General features: G+C 31.6%; 1 protein-coding gene across 2 annotated transcripts in view; it reads left to right on the top strand.

The window, feature by feature from the left end:
- LOC106464832 overlaps window positions 1-12,431 on the top strand; it is a 31,471-nt gene extending 19,040 nt beyond the window's left edge. For both annotated transcript variants that reach the window (XM_022392634.1, XM_013924988.2), the window contains exons 7-10: window positions 2,214-2,320; window positions 4,633-4,687; window positions 6,940-7,049; window positions 11,766-12,431. In XM_022392634.1, the coding sequence (XP_022248342.1) occupies window positions 2,214-2,320; window positions 4,633-4,687; window positions 6,940-7,049; window positions 11,766-11,919 (426 nt within the window). In that variant the 3' untranslated portion in view covers window positions 11,920-12,431. The remainder of the gene's footprint in view (window positions 1-2,213; window positions 2,321-4,632; window positions 4,688-6,939; window positions 7,050-11,765) is intronic.
- Window positions 12,432-12,757: the final 326 nt, after the last annotated feature.

The raw sequence follows: 12,757 nt of genomic DNA, 5'->3' as shown, positions 1-12,757 counted from the left end.
CTGGATTTTTTTCCCTTAGATATCAGTAGGAGTGATGCCAGCCTATTCATAATACTGGTTCAGATTTGACGCTCAGCTATCTGGTTGGATTAAGCATGGCCCTTCTCTTTTTATAAATAATGGTTCACACATTGTTCATGGAAGAGAGTCTATTGTCTCCTCATAATTCTGAACACAGGGTGGTCCCATCCTGGGTCCTTAGTTGAGCACCATCTGTTCCACATCCTCCCCATAATTCTAAGGGAAAGTGGAATTTACCTTGCCCACATGGTTGGGGAGTGAGGATGAGTGTTCATAATTCCAAACTGGATGAGTTATGTTTCCCCAGGTTGAGTATGGCATACAGAAACCCATCATTCTGAGGAGGGGGTTTGTCAACTTCGGTGTTGCTTATCTTCTCGTCATGATTCCAATGGCTCGGAATGCATCACTGTATAGCTACAGGTTGGGATCTACTCACAAATATATGTATTGCAGTCCAAATTCCCTAGCCACCAACGTGGAATTTAGGGGCCATGACCCTATAACTCCAACTTCGAGCAATGGAACCTTGGCCAGTGGTGATGACGGATCACGTCAAATTTCATCCATAATGCATGATTTTGTTTCCAGGAGAAGAGCATACTTGTTCTGGATGTAGTGCAATTTCCTGTCTAGGGTGCTAATCTTCTATTAGCATGACCATGATCTATGCAAATGCATTCTGTATGGATAATACCCTCACCAGCCCCTCCACTTTATCAATGTGGAAGGAGAGGTAAGTATGTTTTGGAAGTTAACATTTTCTTAAATCAAAAATGTATTTCCAATAACACTCACCTCCTACAGTACAAAGATAGAGGCTGCATTGATGTAGGTGGCGAGTGTCACAAGACAGATATCACCAAGGGCAATTGAGTGGGGGTATAAAAGACTGGACCAAGCGAGATAGAATCAGACTAATGCTTAGATGGGCAAAGGAAAGGAAACCCTAGCAGTCAAGTAATAGCTGTAGTGTGAGCGAAGGTAAGTATTATTGGAAATACATTTTTGATTTAAGAAAATGTTAACTTCTGTCTTTTGCCTTGAAAAAGTTCTCAATTCTCAATATCAGTTTTAAGGCACTTCATACTGAAAAGTTTGGGCAGTTATTTCAAAATATTTTTTAATTTTGTCTCTCAACGTGTAACATTCTTTATCTATAAATATTAGATTGATATAGAATGGCAGTTTAGGCACATCAAAAATCAGTTGATAAGAGGTGTGCACTCTACTTAAATTTGTTCAAATAATATAAGATGTAAACCATTTTTTAACAACATTTGTTTTACACTTTCCTTCTGAAAATAATGATAGTTATCGTAATCTGATAATCTCTATAAACTAAGATATATATCAAATTGTCCTTACATTTAAACAAGTATAATACTGTTAACATGACTATACAATTTTATGTACATTGGTTTATGATAGGTTCCTATTTCTGAATGACCTCAGAAATTATGAATACCTATTTCTAAAAAAGACAACTTAGAATATTTTCTTCTTCAACTGTAAATGTAATAGAAGGCCATTGTTTATTGAAATACTCTAAGAATGAAGTAGCTGATGAAAAGAACTTTACAAAATGTAGTTCCAACAACAAACAGATGTATGAATAAAAGAGACTGACAATCAAGAAACTCAAACCAACATTGAACTCTTACTTATAAGCGATAGAAATTTCACCAAAAATTTATTATTTTTGTCTGTCCATATTCCAATTCCTCTTTAGTTTTCTTTCTGTGTAGTTGATCTCCATCATTCATCTATATTGCCACAATTTAAGTGCTTTCAACTGTCAGTTTGCTTCAGTAGAGGAGGTTCATGTTTCTACCCCAACTATAAGTAACATTTTATCAGTCTCTTTTTTCAAATTCTTGTCTACCTCTTTGCATGTGCATATGTAGTTGTTGTATTATTGTTGCTTACACATATCCACATAAAATGTTTTTGTAAGAATATAGGTGATGATTCAAATGTGTTTGAAACTTTATAGTCTATTTAAATGATTATGAAACATTTGCAATACTTGATAAATTGTTATGCAATTTTTGTACTTTTTTCAAATATTGAAATTTAAGTGAGAAATTAACATCTAGAATCAAAAGAAGTATCAAATTTCTATTTATAGTCACATTTGGTTATATGCTGTATTTATAAATGATTGAAATATCAATTGTTTTTTTTTAAAGTCTGCTCAAGATCAGTCAGATCTCTTAAACAGCAAGTCTCGATTTACTCTGATAGATGTTGCAAGTGATATTGTTTGGCAGTCATGTGGTCTTTCATCTGCTCACAGGTAATACATGTATTTCTAATTTATATTTGTGGTTATATGTAAGAACCATTTTATCTACTTATTTAACAATCAATTTATCTAATATTACATCACAAAAACACAATGTTTCTGTTAACTTTGAAACATTTATCAAAGCTTATCAAAACAGCTGTATATTCCAGCTTTCTTTTCTAAATGGTCATTTATGAATAAGCACTTGAGATCTGGGAACCTGAATTACTCAAGTTTTAAATGTTGTTTGAATAAAAATATAATGTTGGTTAGTTTGTAAGTGCAATAACAACAGTTAAGCATTTGGCCTTAAAAATGGTTTTTTGTTCCTTTTGTTATTTACTGATTATATTTTTTTACAGGATAAAATTTAATAATTTGATTTGTAAATAAAAACTTACAATTTTCCATTCTTGATATGTCATAATGGTGCATGTCAAGCAATAAATGTTCTTAAAGAAAAACAGTGCCAGTATTAACCTTTACATAACCCAGTTTTTAATAAGTTTATATTGTGAAATTGTAATCATTATTTCGTTCCACGGAAGTGCATTACTATGATTTTTGTTGTTGAACTAAATGAAGAAGTTTTCCACAAAAATGTTTAGTTTTATCTTTCTCATTACAATTATAGTTGTACTTTATTTCAGTAACTTCTATTACCATTGGTTCATAGTTTAGTTCTTTTGTCAGAACATGGTATTAAAGTACAGGATAATAAAGTGCTCTTACTTGACTGTTGGGCAGTTTTATGACTAAATCTTTTCACACAGCATAAAGCTAAATTTTGCTGGTTCACCAGTTCTTCTGAATGATGGGTAAGGTTAATTTAAGTAATCACATTTAGATAGTAAGGTACATATGCATTTTCAGGACAGACAAAAGCTGAGTATTCTTGCCATAGATATATATAGCATCTTGGTCACTACTGTGTCTATTGTATCGTAGCTGGCCTGATGTGCCCCGGGATCAGGTGAAAGGCTTTGTCAGTACTAAATATGGCACATAGATAGAGTGTGGTTGACATATTATTGTTTTATTCTCTCCTTTTCACTCATAAGTTCTTAGAAATTTCAGGTAGTGATTATTTTGTAAACAAGCCTATATGTTATTGGTCCTTACTGAGATTTAACGGTATTTCCAACACAAAGCATTTTTTCATGCATCTAAGTCTAATATTTAAATGAATATACTACTTTCCAAAAAGTTGACCTACTTAAGAAAGTATGATGTTATATATTCCTTTAAAAAAATCTTAAACTTAATTAATCCAAAAAATGTATGTTTTGTATTGTTACATTTAACCATTTTCAGCTCTGTTGCTTGTGAAACAATACACTGTGAGAGAATATTAAAAGAAGAATTCTTCTTCCTTGGATGCTAGTCTCTTATTCACCCTGTTTACTGGAAACATTTCTCTTTTTTTTTAACCCACTACCTAATAATGATTGGATTGTTTCTAACTATATAATGTTCAAATCTCTCAGTTTGTATGACTAATAAAAAGAAATGTTTGAAGGCCCGGCATGGCCATGTGGTTAGGGCGCTCGACTTGCAATCTGCGGGTCGTGGGTTCAAATCCCCATCCCACCAAAACATGCTCGCTCTTTATAGCCGTGGGAGCATTATAATGTGACGGTCAATCCCACTATTCATTGGTAAAAGAGTAGCCCAAGAGTTGGCGGTGGGTGGTGATGACTAGCTGCCTTCCCTCTAGTCTTTCACTGTTAAATTAGGGACGGCTAGCGCAGATAGCTTTGCGCGAAATTCAAAAACAAACAAATGTTTGAATAGTTGTCAGTCTAACATCATTTTGTTTTTTGTGGGCTCTAACAATATTGATCAAACCTGGAACAAGTAATACTAAAAAAGTAACACTTTTTTTGGGGGGGGGCTCAAAATATAAGTAGTATTTGCTGCAAGCTGTGTCTGGAAAAGAACGGCTTATGATACATATTCACTTTATTGTTACTGGCCTTTTTATTGTGAATTAATTCTAAAAACATATCTCTTACATTTTTTCCAGAGATGTCATCTTAATTGTGTGGACAACTTTGATTCATAAACATGTTATATCAAACCATGTGGTACTCTTATCAAAACTGTCATCATTCCTTGTATAGTTCACATAAACTAGCTACAGTTATGTTTTGCTTAGAGAAATATCTGTTGATCTAGTGTTATTTGAATTATATATATATATATATATATATATATATACACACACACACACACATACATACACACGTGTGTGTGTGTATACATACCTTGTCAGTCTAAGGATATTTTGTATGTTCTTTGTTAATTTTGTCTTCTTTCAGTTCCTTACAGCCTGTTAGAGGGGTTGGAAAATTTGTCCCTGAGTTAATGGAGGAGGTGAGTAGAATATTTACTGTTTATATTACAATAATTGGTATAATTGTATTGCATTCTAGCCACTTAACAGTAATGCATTAATTCCTTCCATCCAATGTTTTCCTCATCAGTATCGCTCAAAAACTTTGAATATATTTGACATCTATCCTTCATGGTTTCAAACTTTTCATCCATTTAAATGCTTTACCTACCACCACTGCAGCCTCCTAGTGGCTCAGTGGTAAGTCTCAAGGCTTATAACACTAAAAATTGGGTTTTGATACCTGTGGTAGACACAGCACAGATTGCCCATTGTGTAGCTTTGTACTTAACAGCAAACAAACTACCATTGCTAATTAAACAGTCATGTGCTGTAAGTTTAAGAAAATTTTTTTTTCTTTTTACATGTGATGTAGCCAAATGTTTGAGATATCATTTACAATAATTTATTTTGGCTATGTATTTATCTGTGTAACTAATTCTTTGCACTTCTGCAAATGTATATGTAGTTGTACTTGTTGAGTGGCTTCCAACAGCAAGTGGAGACGTTTTTTATATTTTTCACTATTCCTGCAATACCTTTAGTAGTGCAATGACTCTGACAATTAGCTCTGCCTTTTGATGTCAGGGAATTTTTGTATATCTATATATTTGATAACTAATAGTTTTACCAAAGAAATTCTGAAAAATCTTACCATATCTGTTTGATTTGCTGATCATTAGAAATAATTGTAAGTCTACAGTTTGTGTTATCTTTGAATGCAGTGTTAACAAGTCTACATTATTATATATATGTTTTTATAGTTCAGTGGTTTATTTTTAAAGTTTCAAGAAACAATAATAATTTTGAAAAGTAGTAAAGTAGATCTGTAATAAATAGGAATGCAATTTAAAAAATATCTTTGAAAACCCAGAAAGAAGACTATATGTTTTTTAGGTTTGGAAAACACAAGTTAATACAATACATTCATTCAAGAAATTATGATTAGGCTGTGTTTCCAGAGCTTAGCCTGGTTCTTTCTCACTATGGGCTAGGCTGAGTTTGTGACCTCAAATTGACCTTTATAGTTTCAATCTATACCATAACTTCTAATATGTTTTGTGTATCTTCGTGGAATTTTGGAAGCTTTCAGAAATCATTAAGAGTCTTTTGTAGACAAAAAAATCAGAATGTTTAATGAAGTATTTTCACTAAAAATTTCTCCAGGAATAAATGGAGTCAAAGTGTTGACTGCTCCAAGAGCAAAGTGATTTTCATGTTGAGATTAAAAATAGTTTTATTCATCTGAAAATCTCAAATTTCATTTATATAATCTTTAAAACCTAAATAAACTTCAAACGTTTTTTTCAGTAAAACTTTATATTTTATCTGTTATTTTCTCTATCCTTGCTGTATACAAGGTTAGTCAAATTGACCAACCTCATAACCAAAAAAAGACTTAAAAAAATAAACCAGAACTACCCCTTTTTTTCTTTCTAGAATGACTTCAGATTGTAACATTAAACTACGTTTGTTCATCCTAAATAGCTTTGAACTCAAAACAGTATACATCTGTTCCTACATAAATTTTATTGTTTTATTGCTCTTTGAACAGTGTCCAACTAACATTCCAACTACGGAAGTTGTAAATCACTTAATGAATGCATAGCTCACATTATTCTGTTGAATTATGTAATGCACAGGCCACTCACGAGTTGATCATGAGTGTACCTCATGAAAGATCTTTATTATTATTATTTAGTTTACCTAATCTAACCTTATCCAACCTAAAAAGTTTCTAATTTTTACATTTTAGTTACTTTTATAATAATAAATAAAGAATACACATGAAAAACAAGAATTAAACCTGGTGTCAGACATGCTCAGCCTTTCAACTTTGGGGTGTTATAATGTGTCTGTCAATCCTGTTACTCATTGGTAAAAGAGTGGTCCAAGAGTTGGTTATAAATGCTGCTGGCCATTTGCCTTCCCTTTGATGGCAGTTCCAAATTAAGGATGGTAACAGATAGCCTTAGTAGCTTTGCCATAAACAAAATATATACAAACAATCTAGTTTGCCTATGCTTACAGAGTTAAAATAACAGCAGCTTGCTCCCTCTAGCTTATCATTGGGTCCAGAATTTCACTAACTTGATCAAGGAGTCCAAAATTGTATCTTCTCCACCACCAAAAATGTCTAAAGTTTACATTCCAAGTATTTTGGATTACTACTTTCAATTTAGCAAACCTTTTGCACCATGAAAACTTTTTTTTTTCTGTTCATCCTATATAGATTTCTCTTCTCACACATGACAAAGCAAAACAGGAACATCATTTATTGGGATTTAGGAGACATCTCCACCTGAAGGCTATGGTGGTCATAAAAATGGTTGAGAAACTGAGGTGTGTAAATTTTTTATTTAATAGTACTGTTGTGTGGGCTACTGTATGCTGTTCATTCAACAGATTTTGTCTGTTTAAAGTGTTCTATTAAAGTCCCTCTAAGAAAGTTAATGTATAATTATTGCAAAGATTTATGTTTATCTACATGCAAGTATTCTTTTTAGATATTTTAAACATCTTTAGAAGGTTTTCTCTGTTTTAACACTAGCAGAAAATGCTCAAATCATGGCTTTCATAAAACTGATTGAAATTTCAGTTGATATATTTTTAAATGTATAACATAAATAGTGCAGGAGAAATTAAATTACTCTTTAAGTATTGATACTGCAGTAAACAACTTAGTTATAATTTCTTTTTATTTGTTTTGAAAAAGCATTTTATAATGTCAGTGTAGCAGCTGTATCTACAAAATATGTGATTATTTTTAGCTGCGGCATAGCAACTCATAGAATGGCTTTTTTTTTGCCCCGAGTAAAAACTTTAACTCATAACTCCATCATCTCTTGACTGATTTGAGATATAATTACAATTTTGGACTTAGAAGGTCAAACCCTTTTGACTGATATATTTGACAATGCCCAAAGTCTCATAGATTAATTCACTCTAATCCATCCTAAAAGAATCTCAATTTGAGGGTAAGCTGGTAGAGATCCTGATGAGTAATAAAATCGAATTGGTTATTCAAGTGCTCCAAGCTTGGTACTGCTGACCTACAAAAAATATAGCTAGGAAAAAAAAAAGGTCTCATAGAAAATTTACTCTAATCCTACCTAAGAGAATTTCAGGTGCTGCGGCTATTGAGTATTCCCTCTTGTTTAAGCAGTGCACTGCTCATTCTTTACTTTTAAATGAGCAAACTATCAAGTGGTTAAAGCCCCTCCATATTCGAGTTTAATACTCAAATATTTATAAAGCTACAGCATAGTTCATTTTACTAGATTCTTTTATTCTGTGCTTTAAGGAAGACATTTCTCTATCCAAGTACATCAAAATATTAGCCAGAAGACATTCACTCTCAAGTGTGCAGCTGTATTCCATGAAGTTCCAGATTTTTGTTAACATTTTGGGAAATATCTGACTGCAGTTTTTTGTTGGTTTAAGGGAGATTTGAACATCACAATAAGAGATTTCTGAATGTCTTTAATTACAAAATACTGAAGAATAAACACCAAAATTCCTGAAACATCATTTAAAACTCTATCCCCAGGGGTCCTGTGCTCTATCCAGAAGGTCACTAAAGGATGGGATCTCGGTTTAAAATGCATTCAGGGGTCCAGAGTATTATCAGTTTAAAATTATGTATTATGTAATAACTTTCTTTTTTTTTTTTTTTTTTATGGTTATGGAGGTTGGAATAATACAGTACCTTTGAAACAGAAACTCTCTGGTATTCTATTAGAAACAGAATGTTATTCAGGGCTTAGAACCATTTTTATGGCAATATTTATCAGTATTTACCAATATTTAGCAATGGTTCACTATGTTGTTAGGTCCTATCATAGAGTAAGGTAAGTACAACACTGGTTCTTTGACAAGGGTACAGATCATCCATAATGACCTTGGAAAATCCTTTCTTCTCAACAAACTTTTTTTTCTTGAGATCCTCTTTCCAATGATACCAGTTATACCAAGAACTGAACTATTTCAGTTAGTCACATGCTACCACCTGCATTAACATAACAATAATACATAATGGTTGATATGTTTTTCCTTTATATTTATAGAAACATTAATGGAGAGTATAAAATCTCAGCATAGCTAGTTCTATGCAATTTTTCTCTCATTTCCAAAGTTATCTGCTACAGTGCTGTATCTGTATAATAACATTATCAAATATTACCCCAAAGACATCTTCCATAATTGTGTGCACTGTCCATAATTATTGATGTTATCCAAAATGGAAAACATTTCAATTCTTTAGTTGTCCATTCTCTTCTGAATTAAAATATAACAATTATTAAAATTTGTCTATATTTTTCATGATCCAAATTCAAAACTAAATTGTTGACTTCAAATGCAATCATCTACTAATTAGAATAATTTCAACTTTTTTTTTATAATATTGATAATTTTGTTTGAACAATTTATAGAATGTAACTAGATATATCTAGATATATATGAATTTTTAACATATTATTTTTTATACTGCTATGTGATATTTTTGTGCATAATATCAACATATGACGGTAACCATTATTGTTCTCTTAGAGATAAAACTGTTTGTTTGGATATAGCACATTGATTTTTTTAATACCTAAAAATGTGCTAGTTTAAGGGAAAGGATTAGACCTATTTGAAACCAGTTGGGTTTGACAGTTGTACACTGATATTTTGGGATGAGCCTATTAACTCTACCATTATTTAGTATTTTGGAAAGAACCAATACGATCATTACAAAATAAAGAAGATAACAACACATGATGAACAACATTGCTTATTTTTATCAGGATGTAAATAAAGAACATTGTTTATCATAAGTGTCATTATCCAATTATTGTAAAACTTCTTTTTCTTTCAAACACATTGATTGATTGTTCATTGGAAAATGCTCAGTTGACATAATCTTGTTTAGTGCGTACCACTAGATTATTGTTTTCAACTAAATTAATTTCATTATTCAGTTTGTTTTGTTTTTTCACAAAAGAAATATACAGTTCATCATCTTAGTAACAGAATTCTTTTGCAGTGTAATAATAACACAGGATGTGAGGGGATGCTAGAGAGTAAAGACATGGGAAAGATATGCTCATAGGATTTCTTGTATTTTTAGGTCTTAGACTGATGGTATTACAAATATTTAAATTAATTTTGGTTTATTTTTAGAATACGATATATAAATTGGGTTTATATGAGGATTATATATTTATATATGAGGATTATATAAGTTTACTCCTTCTCTTTATCTATTGCCTCTACTGTATTTAGGATAGCTTCAAATTTCTCCTCCATAGTGTAAACTCTACATACAAGTTGCACATTTTTGCTACTGTATTTTTCCCAATAAATGATAGATACTGTTCAGTCAAACTTCCCATAAGTTTTCCCCTGTACTTTCTGTGACTTCAATAAATTTTATGAAGTGCTCATAAATTCTACTTGAAACATCTGTTAATCTATGTGAGACATATCGGAGAGTTAATGACATTTGCTCTTTGTGACTTGTATCTGGTTTACAGTCTAGTATTACAGAGAAATACTTTGCAATTTCTTTTCTCTCTACAATGGTTATCAGCACTTTGTTACCTATAATTGATACAAGTTCATTATGAATTCACTTCCCTAGGAAGTGATCATGAATTTCATTGTGTACAACTCTTCACACATGTTTTTGCAGGACTGGATATAATTTGCAAATAATTCTACAAACCCCCAAAAATTCCCATTGTTCAGGTCATAAAGTCTATCGCCATGTTGTGTTCATAAGGTAATCAAAAACGTTTCTCCAACAAAGTTTTTCAGAGTTTATGGTAGAATTCTGGTTCAGTCAATGAACAGTGCATTTTTTGTTTAAACTTTTCTCAAGTTCCATTCATTGTAGAGTAGCTGTCTAGTGTCCCTGTGATCGCTTGTGTTCAGACAAGTGCAAACTAGTATTTATCCAATCACAAAATCCATCACACACATCCTAAACCATTGTTGGAGTTACCAAACAGTTTGCATCAGAAGCAAAAACTTTGGTCCTTCGATGTAGAGTAAACTAGCCAATGTTCACCATTTCCTAACTTTCTTTTAAAGTTACTATTTGAAAGCTTTCATCTATTGCAATCTCTTGGGAAATTGTACTGTTCATCTTGTTGTGGTCCTTTACTAAAAGATCTTGGATACCCATATCAATATGCCTTAGCCAACATGCAGGATCATTGGAATGTTTAAATCTCTGGACTCAGAATCAAAATGTTGAGTTATAGTAGCATCATGTGATTGCTAATCATCTGTTTGGTCCTTCTCCAGGTCAACATCGTTAGCACTATCATCATTCATTCCAACTGCACCTGTAAAATCATCATCCTGTTCATTCTTATTGAATACATCATCTTCTTGGTCAGACTCAGTCTGCTTGGGCTTTTGAAGAAATTGTTCAAATGTTCCACATATTTTTTTCAGTTCTGCTTTCTTGTCTGCAACATGCTTCCTTTTCCAATTACCACTCAGGTACTTCTGACCAGTATCTTCTAACTGCTTTGGCAGCATCTGAAACAAAAATAAATAGGTCCTTTATTATTATTATATAATATATTTATCATTTATTTACATATATTTATTAACATATGTCACAAATATTTAAGTAAGTGAGGGGCCCGAATATTTAAGTAAGTGCATAGCCCAAAGCAGTTGCTTTTCTCACTTTGACCTAAGTCTGCCTCTGAAAAAAAGATTAGGTAAGACAAATTAAAGCTAACTTTTTATGAGCTAAAAGACATTTATATAATCATTGAAGTAAATAATATCATTTGTTAAACTGCCAATCAAAACATTTGTCATTACATAATCTGTAAACATTTATAGTAAAATTAAAGCAAAGTTTCATCTCACCAACCAACTACAAAAAATTTTAGCCTTAAATTTGTATATTTCATGTCTAGAAGTCACTTGCCTTGCATGTAAGAAAGATCACCTTATCTGTGTTTTACTGAATGTAAATATTACACATTGCTTTTAACTATTAAGGATAGATTGTTTTTAGCAGCTGATGATTCTTTTATCGCTTTCACTCAGGAAAGAAAGCACTTATATACAACGTATACCGTGGAATACCATCTTAGGTCTTGAAGACCCAGAAGATATCCAGATCGTGCTAAGTACAGCAGAGAAAATGAAACCTGGAATTTTAAACTTAATAAGTCCTCATTTTCCAAGGAAGTGTTCCTGATGTTAAAACTGAAATAAGTAAAGAACAAAGTCCAAATCAAATTCAAACATTATTGTCTATCAAATGTACATGCCTAACAGAAGAGAGGTTTTGATTTCTCTTCTTTGGCCATGTGAGTAGATACCGTGTTTGTATCTGAAATAACTTTGTACAAAGAAAAAGTTTGCAAGATATGCCTGTACATGTAAATAGGTTATAGTTATGCAATATCACTGCACCACTTAAAAGAATAAGGTGAGAAGTTTAGATTTTTTATCTATACATGTTCCTTTTATAAGCATCATGTTACTGATGGAAATATAATTTTAAAACGTTTTGTGATTTATTCATCTGGAAAAAATCTATCACATAAATGTTACTGTGATTCAGGGGAAAGTTACTTAATACAAACTGCTAAGGCTTCATCTGAAACCATTTGATAGTAAAGTGTATCATAAATGTTAAATAGGATTCTTTTTTTCAGATTAATAATAATAATAATCGCTCTAAAAGTTATAAAATTTGATAAGATATGAGAAATGTTTCATGTTTAATTGAGACATATATAATTTTTTCAGAAATATAATGTAAGTTAGAATTATTTAGTTTAACATTATTAATTCTGAGAAAAATTACTAAGTATTAAAATGCATGAAATCTTGAAACTATAAGAAATTGTGTAGAAAATGCTCATTTATGATAATTTTATAGTTAATGTTTTCGATTTCTTTCACATTTAAGAATATTCATGCTTGAGAATATTTATGTCAAGTTAAATTTGAATATTTAATTTAAAATATATTGATGTACATCAATTTTGATGTATCTTGTAAATGGAGCTTTAATTTTCATGCTTGTG

Source organism: Limulus polyphemus, unplaced genomic scaffold (assembly GCF_000517525.1).
Source record: "Limulus polyphemus unplaced genomic scaffold, Limulus_polyphemus-2.1.2 Scaffold1754, whole genome shotgun sequence".
Lineage (NCBI taxonomy): Eukaryota > Metazoa > Arthropoda > Merostomata > Xiphosura > Limulidae > Limulus > Limulus polyphemus.
The sequence above is the reverse complement of the archived record's forward strand: the minus strand, read 5'-3'. Positions and strand labels throughout refer to the sequence as shown.